Source organism: Genypterus blacodes, unplaced genomic scaffold (genome assembly GCF_046128005.1).
Source record: "Genypterus blacodes isolate CSIRO-AG114 ecotype Tasmania unplaced genomic scaffold, CSIRO-AGI_Gbla_v1 ptg000022l_1, whole genome shotgun sequence".
Lineage (NCBI taxonomy): Eukaryota > Metazoa > Chordata > Actinopteri > Ophidiiformes > Ophidiidae > Genypterus > Genypterus blacodes.
In genome coordinates this window covers 1,001,613-1,021,742 of record NW_027466835.1, presented here as the reverse complement: position 1 = coordinate 1,021,742, position 20,130 = coordinate 1,001,613, and the positions used below count along the sequence as shown (strand labels likewise).

Here is a 20,130-nt window from a genome sequence, read left to right as displayed (position 1 = left end):
TTTAGGATATGTGGCACTTTGAGCATCTGTCAGGAATCCCAGGAAGTGTGTTTAAAGCAGGATGGATGTCAGTGATGTGTTTGCGGTCCTTTGCCTGCAGGTGGCAGTATGCTGGGTCTCTCTTCCGTCAATCCTGGTTCGGACGGCCAGTGGACGGTCACTCAGATCTCCTGCCATGCCGGTACTGTTTGTTTGTTTGTCTGCATGTCGCTGTGTCGCAGCCCCTCCTGACCTCTGACCTCTGACCTGCTCTGGTGTCTCTCCTTTTCATTTCTCTGCCTCAGATGTGGTGACTGATATGGACTTCTCTCCTTTCGATGAAAGTCTCCTGGCAACTTGCTCCAGAGATGAGACGGTGAGGTCCTCATCCATCCATCCATCCATCCATCCATCCATCCATCCATCCATCCATCCATCCATCCACTCATCCACTCATCCATCCATCCATCCATCCATCCATCCATCCATCCATCCATCCATCCATCCATCCATCCACTCATCCACCCATCCATCCATCCATCCATCCATCCACTCATCCATCCATCAATCCATCCACCCATCCATCCATCCATCCATCCTTGAATTGATCTGAACTTGTCGTGTTCATCTTTCTTCTCTTCTCCTCTGTTGTTCCTGGAGGATCATCATGAACCTCTCTGCTCTCTGTGTGTGTGTGTGTGTGTGTGTAAGGTAATACTGCCTCCCCTCAGCACTTTATCCTCAGCCACAGGTGGCCTCGCTTACTGGAATCTGCTGAGTCTGAGTCTGCATCCTCAGACTCAGCAGCACGGTTTACCTCAGGGACCCGTGGAAACACAAACCGCCTCAGGCTCGCGTACACCGCTGTCTGTTTGTCTGGTTGTCTGTCTCTCTGTGTCTGTCTCTCTCTGACTCACACACACAGACACACTGTTGTGAAAGTCTTAATTGTGCTTCATGTGTGAACGTAGGTAGACCAGTTGAATGTACATCTTCACTGTTGTCTCTCGCTCTCTCTCACTCTCGCTCTCTCTCTCTCTCTCTCTCCCTCTCTCTCTCTCTGTGGTGGTGCAGGTGAAGCTGTGGCACGTGTGTGATCCGGAACAGGAGCAGCCCAGCTCAGCAGACCTGACCCTGAGTCCCGGTCAGGGCGGTCTGGAGCTGGTTCTGTTCCACCCCACCTCCTCCGGCTTGCTGGCCGTCGGGGCCTCAAAGCGCCCCCTCATCTGGGACACCAGCAGGCAGGACTCGCCTCTCGCAGGTACGACGAGCTGAACGTTAACATCCCTGGACTGATTGATTAGTTTCACATCACACACTGTCTCTGTTACAATCTAGTTTTTGTCTACCAGTCTTCAGTTGTTGTTGTGTATTGTTGTGTCTCAGTGTGTAACATACTGTATATCTGGAATAGAGTGAGTTATGGTTTGTTTGGCGTTGTTTTTTTGTTGTGGGACTGTCTGTGACTGACGTTGCCTACGTTTTACAGCCGTGTGGCTCTGTCTAAGTGCTGGAGCAGCAGAGGTAAAGTTCCAGTTTGCAAGCCCTGGTCCCAGTCTCTCTGGACTGGCCTCAGGATTATAATCACTCTCCTCTGGCCTCACCCCCCCCCCCACACAAAGATCACCCCCTCCCTCCCCTCCATGTCAGCTGGCCTGGCTGCTGCTGCTCACTGCTGACTCACCCACCCCCCCTTCACACACACACACACACACCCACACTCTCTCTCATTACCCCCCATCCCTCATCTGTGGTGTTGAGTTGTGTTTGCAGAGTGAGATATGATAGAGGAAAGTCTGCAGCTGAATGTTGAATGTTGTCGTGCTGTGAAGTCACTGCTCGTCTCTCTCCATCTGTTTGACCTCACACACACACACACACACACACACACACACACACACACACACACACACACACACACACACACACACACACAGTGGCACTGCAGTAATGTAATGCGTCTGTCGCTCTTCATTTCCTCTCAACGCACCTGAAAGGACATCTGATCAACCTGTTTGTGTAAACGATCTCTATTATTCTTTGTCGTCTTCATCCTGTACGTCCACACGCTTCATCATGGCTTCATGGCTTCCCTGCATTTGTACTCGTGTGACCTCTGTGTGACCTTTGTCGTTACATGTGTGTGCTTTGTCTCGGTCTTGTCGTTTGTGTTTCATTCTGTGGCCATTTCCTTTATTTTCCCTAAATAGTTTTCCCTTGTCTAACATGAAGCTGCACCCTTGACCTCCTCCCACCTGTGTGACATGCATGCATGTGTGTGTGTGTGTGTGTGTGTGTGTGTGTGTGTGTGTTTCTTCAGTTCTGGAGCAGCACGGTGACCAGCTGCAGAGTCTGAGCTGGAAACAGGACGGCTCCCTGCTGGCCTCCTCCTGCAAGGTGAGCAACTCAAAGCCTCCGACCGTCAAGTTGTAGTTGCAGATTTCGACCACTAGATGTAGCTAAAGTCTCAGATTCTGTGGTATAGTGGACACTGGCTTCCGTTTAGAGCCAGCAAATATGAGAAAGTCTTCCATCAAACTGTCAACGCAGGCAGAGCTCGTAAACACGGGAGGGGATCACATGATAAACAAGCGAGCAGAATAATGCACGTGGAAACACTCTGACGTAAAAACATCCAATAACAAATTTGTTGTAAATCCAGTAATAATTATGACAAAGCAGCTCAGGATCCTGGGGTTTTCCCTGACAGACTGGAAACATGATAATTGGGGTTCTAATTATCAGAGCGATTTGATTTGCAGGCATCTGTGAGGCCCAAACGCCTCGTTGTCACCAGGAAATAATCACACAGCTCGCAGACTTTTGCATTAGGCTTGAGGAGGAAGGTGGTGTGGGTTTATGAGCAGGCGCCAGAGAGAGAAGGATTTGAGAGTTTCATGAGGTTATTTTTGCTTTATTTGCATAGTTTGTGGTGTTTTATCAGAGGAGATTTACATCATTTATTTATCAGGTGTTTCTGTGTTTGTTCACTTGACTGTGTTTTTTTAAAAACCACACAAAGATCCACACAGTCGTTGATTGACAGATAAGTTTAAGTCCTCTTCACTTCTGCCCTAATGTGTGTGTGCAGCAGGTGTGTGTGTCAGTCTAATCCCTCCAGTTTGTCTCTGCTCTGACAAGAGACAAATTACTGCGTCCATCACAGCCACGTCCAAATCAGGACATTCACTCTGACAGGATAATTGTCCCGACCAGAGCGACCACCCTGACCAGCAGCCTGAGCAGAACAAGGCGGCCTCCGAAAAGAGAGAGAGAGGGAGAGAGAGAGAGAAAGAGAGAAAGAAAGGGAGAAACGTGAGCCAGGATCAGAGCCGGGGGCCTCCGACGTTCCTGCCCTGTTGGGCTCTGGTGTCATTTAACCCCCTTCAATCTCTCCAATCCAGCTTATTAAAGCAAATAGGGCCTGCCAACATGTGGGTCCAATCCCCCGGCTCTCTGAAGGGTAAACACCGGGGCGCAGGGCTCAGCTGGGGGGGGAGGGGGGGAGAGAGGAGGGGAGACCACCGCCCTCCAGAGCAGGAATCAGGACCAGCCTGGTTTGGATGGAGGGAGATGATGTGTGTGATGTGTGTGTGTTCATGAGGCACCACAGGGAGAAGATCTACAGGTGAGGGGGAGGGTGAGGCGAGAGGGAGACGCTTAGTGGACAAATGAGGTGTGAGAACATTTATGGTCCTCAGCTCACCTTCAGTTTCCAAAGTGTGTTCCTGTCACTTCGTAACTAAACAGAGTCACACGGTCTGAGCGATGAGAAGATTCAGACGGATCCAGTCAGGACGCTGCGACAGGGCTGACCGTGGGAGACGGGAGGCTGTCAGGGGTGTGTGTGTGTTTGATGAGTGAGCAGAGAAGTTTCCCAGCATCTCTCTCTCTCTCTCTCTCTCTCTCTGTGTGTGTGTGTCTGTCTGTGTCTGTGTGTGTGTGTGTGTTTACATATATGTAAACGCTGAAGTGAAAACTCATTGTGCAGCAGCTTGAGAATGAGGGAAAGTGCTCCGTCACTCTGATTAAACAGCTGCTGCCTCTACACACACACACACACACACACACATTGACACACACACACACACACACACATATCTGGGCCGTCCATCTGTACATTTATGAGTTGATCTGGTTCACTGTGTGTGTGTGTGTGTTTGTGTTTGGATGGGTTATTGTCAGAGGCTTCAGAGAGTGTGTTTGCTTGTTTGAGTGTGTGTTTGCATGGTGGGCACATCTGTGTGTGACTGACCCTCATCTGTGTGTTTGCACAGCCAGATAGTTTCTCCTCCTCACATGTTGTTGTTTGCACGGCAACAAGTAGACTGTCAGCGTGTGTGTGGTGTGTGTGTACATTTGTTGAGGGTGTTTGTGTGTGTGCAAATAAATTCTAGTTGTGTGTGTGTGTGTGTGTGTGTGTGAAACAGCTCTCTGAACCTTTGGTTTAGGCTGAGGTCACAGAGGCCCCTAGATCGAGGCATGGAGCATCATAGCTGTGGGTGGGCTGGTTCCACACACACACACACACACACACACATTAATGTATAAGAGAGAATCTGTATATTAGGAAACCTGTTTGCTATTCCAGCTGATAATTCTGTGTGTGTGTGTCGATGCTGGAGCAGATGTGTAAGTTGGAGCAGGATGAGGAGAAACACACACACACACACACACACTGATTGTTTGGTTGAACTTTGATTTCATCCTGCTACGATAACACGCTTCCTGTGACACATGTGATGCCTGCATTTATGCTGCGTGGTGTGTGTGTGTGTGTGTGTGTGTGTGTGTGTGTGTGTGTGTGTGTGTGTGTGTGTGTGTGTGTGTGTGTGTGTGTGTGTGTGTGTGTGTGTGTGTGTGTGTGTGTGTGTGTGTGTGTGTGTGTGTGTGTGTGTGTGTGTGTGTGTGTGTGTGTGCTTGAATGTGTCACTGTCAGCCTCCCGATTCCCTCCGACAGTTAAATGTGCGTTAAGTGTGTGTGCCTGCTTTGGTCTAAGCCCTTATTATTACCTGCTATCAGCCCCGCATGTCAGAGAGCCGCTGTGATCACGGCGGCGCGGCCCGAGTTGAGTGACACGGCCGCAGACGTGCGTCGCCCGGTCACAGCCTGGTCCCATTAGGCCTCATTTCCTCTCAATCACGCAGGAGCCGCTCTGATTGGCTGCTTTGATTCGTGCCAAATGCCGGTTGGGTTGACTGAGGTCAAGCTGCACACGGCCACAGAGAGGTCACGGGATTACCGTTACTAATGATCAGAGCCCTGTCATAAACAAGGCCTCTGCAGAGAGAGAGCCTGTGTGTGTGTGTGTGTGTGTGTGTGTGCCACCATGAGGCCTCGGCTTACTACTAACCAAGTTGCCAGTTAATGTGCCGTGTTGACTGGTAACTCTTTGGAGATATGGTGGCCATGAAGTCAGCTTGTTGAGCTTTAAGCAACAGAGAAGAGCATTTCACCCCAAAACCAAAAGATGAAGCTGATGTGTGTGTGGAGCTTAATGATGCAGGAGCATTAAAGAGTTTAAATTCTTTCCAGATCAGAACGCCATAACCTTCATTTTCTCTACTCTAATAAGTCTTTAGAATGGATGAGCCATGTCCAATTTGGCCCAATTATGATTTGATTTATTATTAGTTGAAGTTCAGTTTTTCCAGTTTTCAGATTCAAACTCAAAACTAGTAACTTCTTTAATAATCTAAATACTCCCTGTCACTGTGCAGTCCAGGCAGGTTTGAGGCTCTTTTAGTGTCGTATCGTACGGTGACACCTGTCCGGGTCTCTTCAGTCTCACTCTAACGTGTCTAATGTCTTCCTCTGCTGTGCAGGACAAGATGCTGCGAGTGTTTGACCCCAGAGCCCAGCTGACCCCTGTCCAGGTGAGTCCCTCCGTCTGTCTCCTCTCATTCACCATCACACTGCTTCAAGAATAAACCAGACAGGCAGGAAGGAGCGTAAACACACCTAAATATCACACACAGACGCACACACACACACACACACACACACAGACGCACACTCACACACACACACACTGTGCTTTTATTCCCACTGCATCCAGTGATAAACATGTTGACATTAACCCGGGCTGCTGGCTGCTGGCTGCCCTCAGTAATTCATCTCCTATTGATTTATGGACCTGGTACACATGTTGTTTTCGCGGCTCTCTTCCCACGGGTGCCTGTCCCACGCTCGTCCCACGCTCGTCCCACGCTCGTCCCACGCTTGCACCGCCACGACCGTGAACGCTACTTCCTTGTTGGAAATCACTCTGCTGAGCCACCAGGGCTCCATCACACCCAGCAGCAATGAGGAAATACTGTGAGAGTGTGTGTGTGTTGTGTGTGTGTGCAGAGGGAAGATGAAGATGAAGGGAGGGGGGCATGAGAGGCTGGTCAATTTGGCAAATGTTCTCACAGGTTTCAGCGGACCTCCCAGGGAGATTTCATTACGGAGATGGCGAGTCTTTGGTCTGTAAACACGGTGAAGCTTCTGAAAACACGACCTGCTCCGGCAGATTAAATATTAGAGCTCAACATACCTGAGAGGCACAGCACCTTGTATGGCGGTGAAGACGAGGAGCGAGGAAGAGCGCGTGTGCCGCGTACATGTGTGTGTCTGTCTGCTGATGTATGTGACGTGTGTGTTGTTTCTGCAGACACGTTTCTTTGCTGCACACTTACTTGTTTGTGTGGGTGTGTGTGTATGCACAGTGTTGCGTGTTTGCTTTCGGAGCAGGAGTTGAGTTTGACTGCGTCCCTCTCGTGTCTCAGCCTGGATGTTTACATCAGGTGTGTCTCAGTGAAACGTCTCGGCTCGACTCTTCGTCATCGCTTTTACAGCGTGGACACGGTGACGCCACGTCCCGGCGCTCCAGACTGGGCCCGACTAAACACTTTCCCAGGTCTCTGGGCCGCTCAGCATTTGTGTTTAACCAATCAAGTTGGCGTCATTCAAATAAAATTATACTGATGTTGTATGTAAATCATGGTTAAAGCGTCTCATTTAGTTTAGATTGAATCAGTTTAGGGTGGAGTCTGTCTGTCTGTCTGTCTCAAGCTGCCTCTCCACTGGGAGCCAAGTGGTTACTGGTGGTTTTTGGGGGGAGGGGGAAGGGGGGTGGGGGGGATATTCCAGCCTTCATTAGGTAGTTTGACCATAAAGAGCGACAGGCAGTGAGAGAGAAGGAGAGAGAGAAAGACCAGAACATGAAGTCTAGATTGAGAATCCTCATTTAGTGTTGTTGCAGTGATGTCACACATGAATGGACACAAGTTTAGAACCACCTGACCGATACGACAAGACACCATGAGACAAAATGCTGTATCTCTGAATCTGAGGAACCAGAACTCTCACTTTGTCTCTCTCTCTTTGTCTGTCTTACTCCCTGTTTGTCGCTCTCTCTCTTTTTGTCTGTCTTGCGTCTTACTCCCTGTTTATCTCTCTCTCTCTCTCTCTCTCTCTCTCTCTCTCTCTCTGTCTCCCCCCCTGTCTCCCCCCTGTCTCTCTCTCTCCCTGTGTGTCACTTTCTCTCCCTGTGTCTGTCTCTCTCTCTCTCATTAATCCCTCTGGTCTCACTCTCTTGTGGAGGCCAGATGAGGGAGGCCTGAGTCAGCAGCTCTCCACCTCTGCTTGGCCTCACCGCCTCAAAAACCAAAGAGGGCTTGGGACCAGATCAAAGTTCTTAAAGGATTCCTATTCCTTTGCTTTTATGTCTTTCATGTCCTCTCTCTTCCCTCTCTCTTTCTCCTCCCAAGGTCGTCTCTTGTTCTACCTTCAGTTTGCCCGCAGACATATGCTTCTTCTACCTTTCTCGACTTCTGCATTCCTCTGCCCCTTTCTCTCCCCGTGCCTTCCCGTCACCGTCTGTTAGGAGCCCTCGGAGTGGGCGGGGCCTCACCCTGAGCGCTTTACCATGTCTGCTGCTCTGATTAACTCCCCCATCTTGGGATTTAAGGGTTGAATCTGATGAATCTGAAACACGATGCAAAGTCTCTCATTCCTGCACGGACGCCACACCTAATAAAACAATATCCTGGATCGTCTCTGTGGTTACGCTGAAAGGGCAGAAAAGTGGGTTTTCGTTTGGTACCTGATGTCTGATCACATTGAGATCAGTCAGTTGCTGTGCGGCCGCAGCGTAAACGGCGGCGAGCAGAGACACGTCCGGGGCTGTGTGAGTGTGTGACCTCAGTGCGTGACCTCAGTGTGTGACCTCAGTGGCGCGGCCTGGCCTGTGCGTCTCCTCAGATGAGAGTCGGTCAGTTACGCTCATCAACGCAAACCGCAGCTCCTCTATGAAAACGTATCTGGCCAAAGCTGGAGGCTATTAGAGTCGAGGCGCTCCTGCGGTTTGCTCGACTTTACGGCCTGCCCCCTAAAAAATCTGCACTTTCATTTGTTTACTCTGTGATTCTGAACTCTTTACTGTAGCACCACTAATTGAACGTGCGTGTGTATCTATGACATGGCGTCGGTTTCAGTCGCCTGTATTCCCGTCCAATCACATGTGGGTGTTGGACAATTGGGAAATCCCAGTTTTATCACTTGGAAATGGCGCCTTCCCTCCGCTGAGATACCAGACTGTCTAGTTGAATGTGCGTTGTGTAAATGAAGTTATTGTTTACTAGCGATGAGCTGTCAAATATATTGTAATTTCATTTGTCGCTGCATTTTGCTGGCATTCTTCAAGATCTCTGACCTCAAGTAAAACTCACATGTGGACTGTTTCAAAAACCGGTTTGAGGACCCTGGTCGTCCCTCGTCCTCAGGATAAAGCCACGCCCCTGCCAGTCATTGGTTGAGTCTCCGTCACGTGTCCAGCCGTGTCCCGGGTCCACCCATGGCAGCAGAGTGGGGCTGTCTCATCCCTGTGGCCGACACTGAACCGGCTTCCCCTTCTAGCCAGGTGGGGTAAATATAGGCCCTAATTACAGCCCGGAGCCGCTGTATTTATGGGAAATAAGCCTGTGCAGGGTAATTAAGGTCTTGGACAGGAGGAGCAGCATAAACTACATCTGTAATCAGTGTGTGTGTGTGTCTGTGCACCGGGCACAGACGGGTGTATTTAGGTAGTTGGCATACTTGTGTGTATGTGTGTGTGTGTGTGTGACATACCTCTGCTCCCTGTCACACCGCCGAGGGGCAGATAGAATTTCACATTAGATTTGTTTTAATTGTGTGTTTTGTGTTTTGGTCGACGTTTTTCTCCTTTTCTTTTTCGGCCGTCCCTTAAAGGAGAGTCGCTGTGTTTACACTTTTTTTACTACACGTAGCCCTAAATTGTGAACAGTCTGGCACAGCTTTGTTTGGATTAAAAATTCCAGAAAGATTTTACATCTGAAATTATTGGGCGCTCGGTGTAAACGGAGCGTTCGTCTGAAGAAAACAACGTCAAAGCTTCAGGGGAAGTTTCTGTTTCTGGTTTCAGTTTGTTGTTAATAAGTCGCTATGATTTGACTTTGCAAATAATGAAATAGCATCCAGATAAAGTAATGAAGTAACAAGCCTCAGGAAAGTCTTATTAATCAATAACTAAATGATTTATAAATGAACTAAACTAAACCAAAGCAAACGACGTCATCCACCCTTTTATATGTGAAGTTAAACTTTACATTTCCCTTCATGTGTGCAGATTTGTATCTTAGACTCATTTCCTTACGGTCGTAGCTGCTCTACTTCTTGTCTTGCTGCCATAACGTCCCCATACTGGCCTCCGCTGCCTTTCCCTCCGTGCGCCCCCGTGCACTCAGGCCTCTGCCCTGCTGTGCCTCATGACCCGGGACGCTGCAGGATGAGGTGCTGCTCCTACCTCAGCTGTGTGCCCTCGCCTGTCTCACTGTATGCTTATCTCTACCAAATAGTGATGCATGGATCTCTGTGTGTGTGTGTGTGTGTGTGTGTGTGTGTGTGTGTGTGTGTGTGTGTGTGTGTGTGTGTGTGTGTGTGTGTGTGTGTGTGTGTGTGTGTGTGTGTGTGTGTGTGTGTGTGTGTGTGTGTGTGTGTGTGTGTGTGCGTACCATGTGTGCTTTAAATTACAGTGCTGAAAATACCCCTCATAGTTTTGGGCCCGCGCTGGCCGTAGAGCTGTCGATCTGTGGTCTCTGGAAGAGGAGGGAGACAGGAAAAGGGAATAAGTTTGCTGGACGTGGGGGCCAGATTCCTACTTTTCGGCTCCGGCTTCTGCTGCTTTGGGTGAAATTAGAGAGGAACCACGGGCCGGAATGGGTTTGGACCCGAGCGGGGAACGCCAGGCAGAGCCAAGGAAAAGCACCGCGGTTTCACTGCTATAGGTGGCTCATACCATCTCTCATACCCTGCCATGAAACACACAGACTGCACTCACCGGTGTGTGTGTGGGCGTCTGTGTGCATGTGTGTGTGTTTTTCCACACGTGGCTTTGGCCAAATCAAATACGTTGGTGCATCTGTGTTATCTGTGTGTCTGTTTATTGTTCTAATTAGAAGTATGTGTCTGTGTTTGGGGTTTGTGTGGAGGTGGATGCACTTGTTTGTGTGTGTGTGTGTGTGGGGGGGGGGGGGGGGGCGGTATTACAGGCAGAATAAACTAGCAGCAGGCGCGGTGAGCTCAGTGTGTGTGGAGTGTATTAGGCAGCACAAAGACGTTCTGTGGCGGCCGGAAAGGAGTTTAGTTTGAACCAGGATGTGCGGAACCAGATGGAAATCCATGAAGAAGAAGAAGAAGAAGGAGAAAATGACTCATACTTGAACTCTAAGGCGGCAAGCGAGCTTCAGAGGGGACCGAGCTCCCTCACGGATCATCACTTCAAATGTGGATATGTGCTTAACCGGCCCCCTGCTGGCTGCCCCCGGTACTGACAGATGTTTGAGTGACACATCAACATGTTTGACGTCACCATAATCACCATAATAAGGTTTTAAGAGTGATTATTGTTACAGGTCTTCTCTTTATTTGAAGGCATCCATCATCATGACTCTCTGACTTTTCCATCTGAAGTTATGAAACAAATTCTCTCTTTTGCCGTTCAAGGTCTATACAATAATTCCTCTCCTCCTCTCACAGAGGCTCTCAGTGCTTTTTGCCAGGGGAATGAGGTTTTGATCCTTCCTCTCAGAACGCTCCGTGTTTAGAGTTTGGAGAATGTCTAACACTAACACCACAGGGATACGGAGTCAACACGGAGAAACACCAAATACAGAACGGTACATGAAGGCTCCAGGCTTAATCATGTCACAGATGCTGAGATCCACATTCCAAACACACCAACTTCACTCCAGCCCACCACACCCAGTATACCTGATCAGGCCCAGACACTGAGGAGTGTGTGTGTGTGTGTGTGTGTGTGTGTGTGTGTGTGTGTGTGTGTGTGTGTGTGTGTGTGTGTGTGTGTGTGTGTGTGTGTGTGTGTGTGTGTGTGTGTGTGTGTGGTGTGTTGTTTAGCTGTTAAACAGGAGCCGTCGGAGCCAAATGTGCGTTCGGCAGCTTTTTCTCTCTCCTTCGTAAACACATCAGAGCAGGAATACGGTGGTTTCCTCCTCCTCACTGATGTTTTCTTCTCCTCGGTCGCACAGGATGTAAATAAACATGAGAGCAAAGTTAGTGCACTTATTTATTTTTTTGTTTCACTTTCCTCGATTCCAGGTCAAGAATCAGACCGGTTTCATGAAATGCAGTGAAAAAAGAAATCTCTCTGTTTGTCTTGGAGACAGGTTGACATCGTTTGTGTGTGTGTGTGTGTGTGTGTGTGTGTGTGTGTGTGTGTGTGTGTGTGATTGAGTCATAAAACAGCGAGCCATCAGTTGTGTGTTTTCGTTTTCGTTCCAAAGAGTGGAGCTGCTGAATAGCAAGTTGATGGTCATGTGATTTACATAATCCACCGTGACCTTTGACCCCTGCCGTTGCAGGCGTTTTACTGTACTGTTGCGTAAGCTCACATTAGACGGATTCGGGCTGACGTCTCGACCTGCCTCGTGCTCCATTAGAGTTCACTCATTCACGCGTTAACCTGCCTCAGATGAGATCGTGTTTCCCCCGCATTTGGCCTGCCCTCATGGAAGCCCCGCCCGTTGCCCTCTCTCTTATTCTGATGGTTGGACTCGTTCCTTGTCTCTGTTGGTCCCTGTGCTCTGGTAATAGTTGGCTAACTCGGCGCAGATGTTGCCCCCCCCCCTCTCTCTCTCTCTCTCTCTCTCTCTCTCTCTCTCTCTCCGTCTCTCTCTGTCTCAGCTCCCTGTGTTACTGACGGCCTCTGTGCCAGCGTTCGTTATGGTTTGAGGGAGTCTGGCAGATTTTGTCCTAACGAGGGAGCGGGATTTTCACTATTCAATAAAATGCTCATATAATCTGTGGATTCCATTTACTGCGTTGGATGGATTCAGTCGGTGCCACATTTGAGTGACTCTTGGTCAACTCGCCGACCGACACTTGCTGTTTGTGTGTGTGTATTTAATAAGGTCTTGGGAGTGTTGCTTGTTCTGGTCTCTGGAGCTTTGCAGGAAAAGCAGCTGAGGGTCAATGAGCCAAAAGAATTTGGGATTTTGGCGATAATAGTTAAGACTCAAAGCTGTTTTAGGCTGCTTAAGTGAATGAATAGGAGTGTGTGTGTGTGTGTGTGTGTGTGTGTGCATGTGCTTTTTCCGGGGGGTGGTGCAGTGTAGAAAAGTGTGTGTGTGTGTGTGCCAGCTGGCAGCTCTGCGCACATGTGTGTATTGTTTGTGAGCGGAGGCCTCATTAGTGCGTCGTTGCCCTGGAACTCCTACTTTCCAACTAATTAAGGCCGGTACACACATATGGGTGACACCTGGAGACAAAATGGCTGACGGTCGCGACGTTGTCCTGTTGCATGTCGGGAGTGATGAGCAGCCGTTTCTGCCAGCCGCCAGTCTCATGTCATTACAATCTCTCCGCAGTTTGTCAGAGTTGAAAGATGAAAGAAAAAGGAAAGAGTGAATTAAGAAGAAAGCTTCAGCTGAAAAGTAACTATGCTTAATATGCTGATAGATAACATCTGTGATTGGATTTTGGAGATGAATCATAATGTTGACATCAGCAGCCTCAGTGTGATCACAGGAGAGCCAATGTGGCTTTAATGACTTGAATCTACAGCACTGCTTTGCTTCACTCGCATTCATTTGAGAGGGCAAATTGTTTGAGTTGTTCTAAGCTTCAAACTCGGCCAAAGCTTGTTGGTCCTGGAGGCTTTACAGGAATTCAGTGTTTCCACAGCAGCAGTAAGGTGTGACTCAGGCAGGTCACATGGGCCTAAACAGAACATGGATGTGAACACGTTCTGTCAACACCTACATGAAGATGTCTGTCTCCTCTTCTGACCCTCCAGCAAGATGTGGAAGCTTCTATGTCTCCAAATATAGACGCAGATTTCTCACCTTTTTATGCAACGTTTGGCTTTTTACGAAGATTTATGAAGATCCAAGCAATAGAAAGCAGTCTTATGATCAACCTGGTGTTGTTATAAGGTGAAACACAACACTAGATGCTTTTCAGAGTTTACCTTTAACACTATTTTGTCATTAGGAAATTAATATCGGTATCAAAACTTTGGATTTGTGTGATTTAAATGATATCTGTGTTGTCATCGGCTGGCAGTTCTGTCCCCTTGTTGGTAGTGGAGTGTGAAAAAAAGGGTGTAGAAGCTTAACTCTTTACCCGGGACCAGACCCCCACAGGATGCAGCTGAGATGGACCCTGGAGAGTCCTCAGGGTGATAAAGGCCTCTGTTGTCTCCATATGTTGCTGTAGTCACACCGGTGTAATCACACAGGTGGTTTATTGGCAGGGTCAGATGGTGGCGCCGTGTGAGCGATGTGAGAGACTCGCAGCAGACCACTGTAGTTAAGAGGAAAGGCATCTGTGTGGGTGTGTGTTATCCATAATTTGTTGGACGGGCAAAATTTCATGAACCGGGATGAAATCTTTGGCCGTTAACCCCAAAGAGGTGATCTGACTCTGCAATGCGACACCTACAGAAAACACTGGAGAAAGGAAAGACGGCCTGCCACAAAATTCTGACCGCGTTAGAGATTTCCAACCAAACTCTCTGAGATGGAGCGTCGCCATGAGCGGCTTGTTTGGACACGAGCGTCACAGAGTACAGAGTTCAGAGTTCAGACCACTCAGTGAAAATAAAGGCCTCTGCTGTCGCTCTCACGGGGTGATTTGAAAAGAATGCACTGTTCCGCCGCCGCTGCAGCTGCCGTCTAGCACAGGTTAGCAGAACGGAGCACAGGTGTGCATACCTGCAGAGGGGAACGTTTTGCTTCTCACAGGCACAAGAAAAGGAGAGGGAGGGATCCTGTAACATAATGACCTCCTACCCAAGGAAGCGTTTGCACATACGGGTCCCAAAAATCTGGCTCACACATGTCTTATAAATACCACACACGCCCCCTCCCTTCTCCGACGAAAGCCAGCTTAGGTGATCTTCTACTAATTGAGCTTCTAAAGACAACAGATCCTGCTGCAATTTGTGGTTTCACGCAAGAGTTCCGTAGAAGTTCTGCCTGAGTGAAGCTGGTGAGTTGTTTGGGGTGAAAGTTAGCGTTGCAGCGTGAGCAGCAGCAGCAGCAGCAGGATGGAGCTGTTTGTTAGCTCAGTGTGTATGAGGTCATTAATCAAGCCGTCAGTCAGCCGCCTGGTGCTCGGGTGCTGAACATACAGTGTGTCGGGAGGGGCGGTGACACGATACCCAGTGTTTAAAGGATAAAAGCTGATGAGGATACATTTATCTCATCGCACATCTACGCTGCTTTAGGCCAACACCTGCTCTAATTAAAAGCCCATTATCCCTGTCTTCCTTCCGTCGAGTGAACGCCCAATAGTTGGCACACACACACACACACACACACTCTCTCCATTCCTTCGGGCTGACGCAGGAAAGTTCCAATGTCATTATTTAATCATAGCAAACAAATAGTAGATTTAAAAAAGATTGGAAAACAAACGGATTAGACGGCAGTATTTACACTCAAACAGGATCCCATGATTACACACACATGACGACTGCTGTTCATGACATGCCTCGCACACATGTGTCTCTCAAGCGAGTCCCACTGTGCGCACTTCAGGCTTCCATTCAAATGTGAGGGGGCACTTTGAAGATGTGAGGCCTTTATGATGTGGTTCCAGGGAGGGAGGAAACTCGGGTCGCAGCTATGAAAGAGACCTAAGTGACAACAGGCATGCAGGACTATAGCACCGGGACCGGGGGTGTCTCTTCACAAGACGCTCGCCGCAAAGAATCGCCCCTTTGTTTCTTTGCCGAGCAGGTCTGGCGTGCAGATTCTGGTCAGAGCCGTCGTGTCACTGCGGCACCGTTCCATTCCGTCCCCTGTCCTGCCCTGTGGCTCTCTGTTTGGGGTTTAAAGGACCAAGCTACTTAATGCATCTCTGGAATATTCATCGCTTGAACCTAAACCACAGTAACGATTTCAAACCTGGGAAGTAGCAGAACGCGTACTAGGAATCTCCTTTGGCTTCGTTTTGGGGTTGAAACAGAGATCCAGGCAGTTCAGTGGTCCCCCTTAATCACGTCGGTTTCAAATGGCAACTGGTTCCCGATGGTGCTCAGATCCAGACCAACCTCCGTGACCTGGCATGGTTTGCCCAGAAGGAAAGGCCCGTTCTAGTAGGCACACAGCGCCCGGTGCCAGTTTCCCCCGCACTGTGGTGTGATCGGGTCCAACGTGTCGTCCCCAGGCCCCAGAGAGGGTGACCACAGCCCAGACTGGCTGGCTTTGGCTGGCAGGAGCTGCGTCTGTGGCCACGCAGCACCAATTAGCACCGCGGCTCAATAATCACAGCCTTTCCACCACTTCAGTGTTTCATTTCACTTAGCGCGGCAGTTAAACTGATTTGTATGCCAGGAGGACCAAATATCACAATGCAGCGCCGCTTCACTGCACCGGAAAACCTCATTCTGTCAGTAAGGAGCCCGTCTTCATGTGGGACTCAGAACATTCCTGATACGATACACATGAATAGATAATCCAGGAATAATACAGAAGACTTCACTCTATTCTGACACTCCTGGATGGAAGCTGTGATGGGTTTCAGTTGCTTTGAAAGTGTATCCATCCCATCGTTCATGTGCTTTAGCAGGTGACCTTTTCCTCTCCGTCGCTTTCCAAAATAAGCTCAATAAAACAGCCGGTGCTTGGCTGGACGTGGTGTGAGGGATTGTGTGTGGAGCGAGGCGGCTGTTCAGGCCATCATAGCCGGCTGATGGTTTTTACACCCTGCTCAACCAAAACACATGCAGGAGAGCTGGATACCATTACTCCTTCCCTCGCTAAATATGTGGAAACAGGATGTGCGGGGCTCAGGATGCTCGATAGGAGCTTTTTTGGCTGTACGTGCGCACGTTCACCTCCATGAATCACCGTCACCTGACACGTTTCAGAAAGGTCGGCTTTGAAAAGATTCCTTGTCCGTCGACAAACCGTGACTTTTAGTGACCTGCTCGGTGAATTGTGAGCTTAAGCTGCGACTGCCCCTTAATTATAGAAACAGACAACACGGACGAGACTGAAGAGAGTTTATATCTCACTATCACATCCTGCAGGGGGAGAAGTCGAAGATGGATTGAAAGGATTGAACGACATCATTTAGGCCAGTTTAGTTCAGAGCAGCTACATGAAGCTTCCATCTCCATCTTACCTTTGCTGTCATTCGCTCAGATTTGTCTCTTTCTGTTTCCTCCTTCCACGTTACCTCCGCCAGCCTCTAGTTAAGCCCCGCCTCTTTCCATCTTACCCCTCTCCCCTTGGATTTATTCCTCCGTCGGGCAGTATAACTCCACCGGCAAGTGTTTTCTCTCCACTTTGAAAAACACGGGCTGACGTCTGTGTGGCGGGCAGGCGGGCGATCAATCTCATCTAATCCCTCCACAGTGCACGGAAGCTTGAGCCAAGAGTTTCAGGGTGCCAGGGGCCAGAAAGCTGTCAGGATTGATACAGGAGCCTGATTCCACACTATACTTTAGGTGTTTAGGTGTGTCTGAATAGGAACTCTGACTGTTATTGATTTGTCGGTAAGAACTATAGGTTACAACGTCTATGTGATCCGTCGGTGTATAAAGTCATACGTGGCAGCTTTGATCCTGTGATGTACTTGGCGTGTTTGGGGGAACGAAATTGAGGAAATCCACTTATTATATTACTCTATTCTATGATGGGCCTCTTATATGTCAACCAAGGCCACAGCTTTTTACCTCCTTTGCTCCTCTATCCCTCCTCTCTTCGTTCTTCATCCAACTCGGCGTCCTTTCTTTATCCCTGCGTGTGTTATTAAGGTTAAGAAAAGAGACCGTAATGATGAAAGGTTTAAGTTGGAGTCCATGCTGGAGTGAAACACGTCTGGATATCCCATCTCAAGCCTGGTCCTATATTGAACCAGGCCTCATTTCAGTCTGTATCATTAGTCTGATTTTCATTCGCTGACACTGCAGACAAAGCAAATATGGAAAAAAGGGGAATGATGGCAGGACGAGCGGATGAAGTAAAGCAGCAGTCTAACTAACAAATCATGAATGTTATTGCAGTTTTGCTCATAATAAGAGCTGAATATTGCAGGTTTGAGGCGTGTGGGAGGGACGAGTGGCTCAGACTGCTGCTGTTACAGCTGCACCTGAGGATTTATGCCGTGTTGTCATTCCGTAAAAATTACACTCCTCATCCAGCTTCTTCTTGACCTCGCACATTGGTTTTCATCTCCAGGAAGGGAGGATGGGAAGGAGGGAGGGAGGGAGAGAGGGAACGTAAGAGCGCAAGGAGTATGGAAAAATGTCGGAACACTTTGCGGCTTCTGGCTTTTTTTGGGAGAAAGGAGCAAAAAACGTAAGATGGTTCCAATTAACGGTGAAAAAGTGATGGGAGGCAGCAGAGGGAATGAAAGAATGAACCGGCGGGTTTGATTTCTATCCCTTTTCTCTCTCTCCGTCTTATTTCTGGTGGAAATTCTCGACCGCTTCTGTTCAATCACATCTACAGAAGGGGGATGGGGGGCGCCGCTTAAATGGGCCGTGAAGATGGAACAGGAACGAGAAAAGTCGGCGATTGGCGAAAAGACTAATTAGCAGTAGATGAAAGACGGAGAGGGAGTCAGAGGGGCGATGGAAAGAAGGAGACACAAGGCCAGTGATTAGAGGACAAATTAAAGGAAAGGACCGACAAACACATTGAAAGAGTTGAAAGACAGGAAGGGGGGGGGGGTTGAGGAGCAGGTTGAAGGATGAGAGGCTGCAGCTGGGACTATATATGGTGGAGTGATCTCTGATACACGCTGGATTTGGGCCCGAGCCAGCAGTGGGACTCCTGTTACTATGAACATGAGTTATGATGTAGCAGGAAGCCAGGGAAACTGCCATATTTACATTTTAAAGCCCATTCCTGAATTCAGATCTGAGCGTGAACGCATCATTCACGAGTGTTGATACACACACACACACACACACACACAGACACACAGAATTTAGTTTTCTGCAAAGATGATCAGAGGGCATGTGGGAGGCTTCAGGTGCCACGGTTTGAGAACCACTAGTCGAGGCCCATTGGCTTAGTCACGATCTGGACTTCAGTCATGATCGATTGTAACCTCTGAAGTTTGTTATCTAAAGGGAAGAGCTGCTGTTATTCCATCAACGTTATTCCAATAGAGCTGGAGAAATAAGCACCACGTTAATAAGATCCTTGTTAAATACTTACACACATACACACTCACACACACACACTCACAACCCACTGGGCCGATGAGTTTGATGGAGGGAGATGCAGAGCTTTGATGGTTCCCACATGTACATACAGACACCTGATATTGGTCCCGGTGGGTGAATCAACATTCTCCTGCTCGTGACACCGAGGTGCACTCGTCCTGCTGGAGAAGCAAGATGGAGTCTCTTTGTGCTGGGAAGTGATTTATAATGGAGCTATAAAGCTGCGATCACGGCCCAGTGTCTGATCGGTGAAGAAGAAGAAGCCCCAACTCTCTATTCTCGTTCCCCAGTTTGTTGGCTGCTCGGCATGTCTCCATGCCGACACACCTGCGCCGGCCATATGCTTTCCCCAGATGTGATGTAATTTCCTCCACTTTCTCTGCTGTGTGTGCGAGCCAACGGTTCAGGCAGGTGGAACCGATTCTCAGTCCATCCGCTTGGTGTCAAGTCATGATCCATCTCTCTCTCTCTCTCTCTCTCTCTCTCTCTCTCTCTCTCTCTCTCTCTCTCTCTCTCTCTCTCTCTCTCTTTCTCTGCCCCTCTCTCTCTCTCTCTTTCTGCCTCAGAGTGGGTCATGATCGATTTGTTGCGTGTCAGGTTAGGTCCGGCCTCAGGAGACCTCTTGGCGAAAAGGATCTGAGTTCAATATACTGTAGGGGAGAGATACTGTTTGGCAACATTTACACACACACACACAAACACACACACACACTCACGGGTCCAGATGTTGTGTCCTCTGGCCGGCCTGTGCTGTTAGTAGTCGTTCTCTGAAGACTGATTTATGCGTCCTGGCTGTTTATTGGAAAAAAGGAGAGCTTAGGCCTCTGCACAAACCCCTCACCTCCAGTCCTCCAGTCCTCCTGTGCACTTCCAAACCCCGCTGACATCTCTGTCAGAAGGCTTAGAGCTGCGCGTGCCTTCAGACCAGCCACGGGCAGAGGATGACATCATGGTGGTGTGATCCATGGAGCATGTATGAGCTGTGTGCCGTGAGGGACGTCAGGACGCTTTACTGTATTTGCCTTCAGCCGTGCAGCTTGTTGGCTGGGCGGCGCGGTGCAGGCCTGAGGGATGCTGTAATGGCAAAACCCAGCCTGTCTGCTCCAACGCGGGTTCACTCAAAGGTGATGGATCTTCTCTGGTATTTAATCAGTTCTCCTGAAGTTCAGTCCTCCACCCCACCCCCTCAACGCTTCCACTCACCTGCCAGCTCACTGCCAGAAGGGTGCATGTTTACATATCTGAGGCTTTATTCAGTACTAACAGCCTTCTTGACCTATGAGGCTTCTTCTCAGCTCATTACAGAGTGATAATGTGTGTGTGTGAGTGTGTTAGGAAGCATCAACCCCAACTCTTTTCACTAAAACACTCATCTGTCCCTCAGGATGGATTGATCACCATCAGCGTTCATATGTAAGGAAAGTAATTGGATGCAGTGTGTGTG

At 48.9% G+C, this 20,130-nt stretch overlaps 1 protein-coding gene across 1 annotated transcript in view; it reads left to right on the top strand.

Annotated features, from left to right (window-relative positions):
- coro7 (coronin 7) overlaps positions 1–20,130 on the top strand; it is a 78,845-nt gene that overhangs the window by 1,548 nt on the left and 57,167 nt on the right. Inside the window, exons 3-7 of the mRNA XM_076143103.1 lie at positions 101–181; positions 285–355; positions 1,054–1,240; positions 2,300–2,376; positions 5,806–5,856. Of these exons, the coding sequence (XP_075999218.1) occupies positions 101–181; positions 285–355; positions 1,054–1,240; positions 2,300–2,376; positions 5,806–5,856 (467 nt within the window). The remainder of the gene's footprint in view (positions 1–100; positions 182–284; positions 356–1,053; positions 1,241–2,299; positions 2,377–5,805; positions 5,857–20,130) is intronic.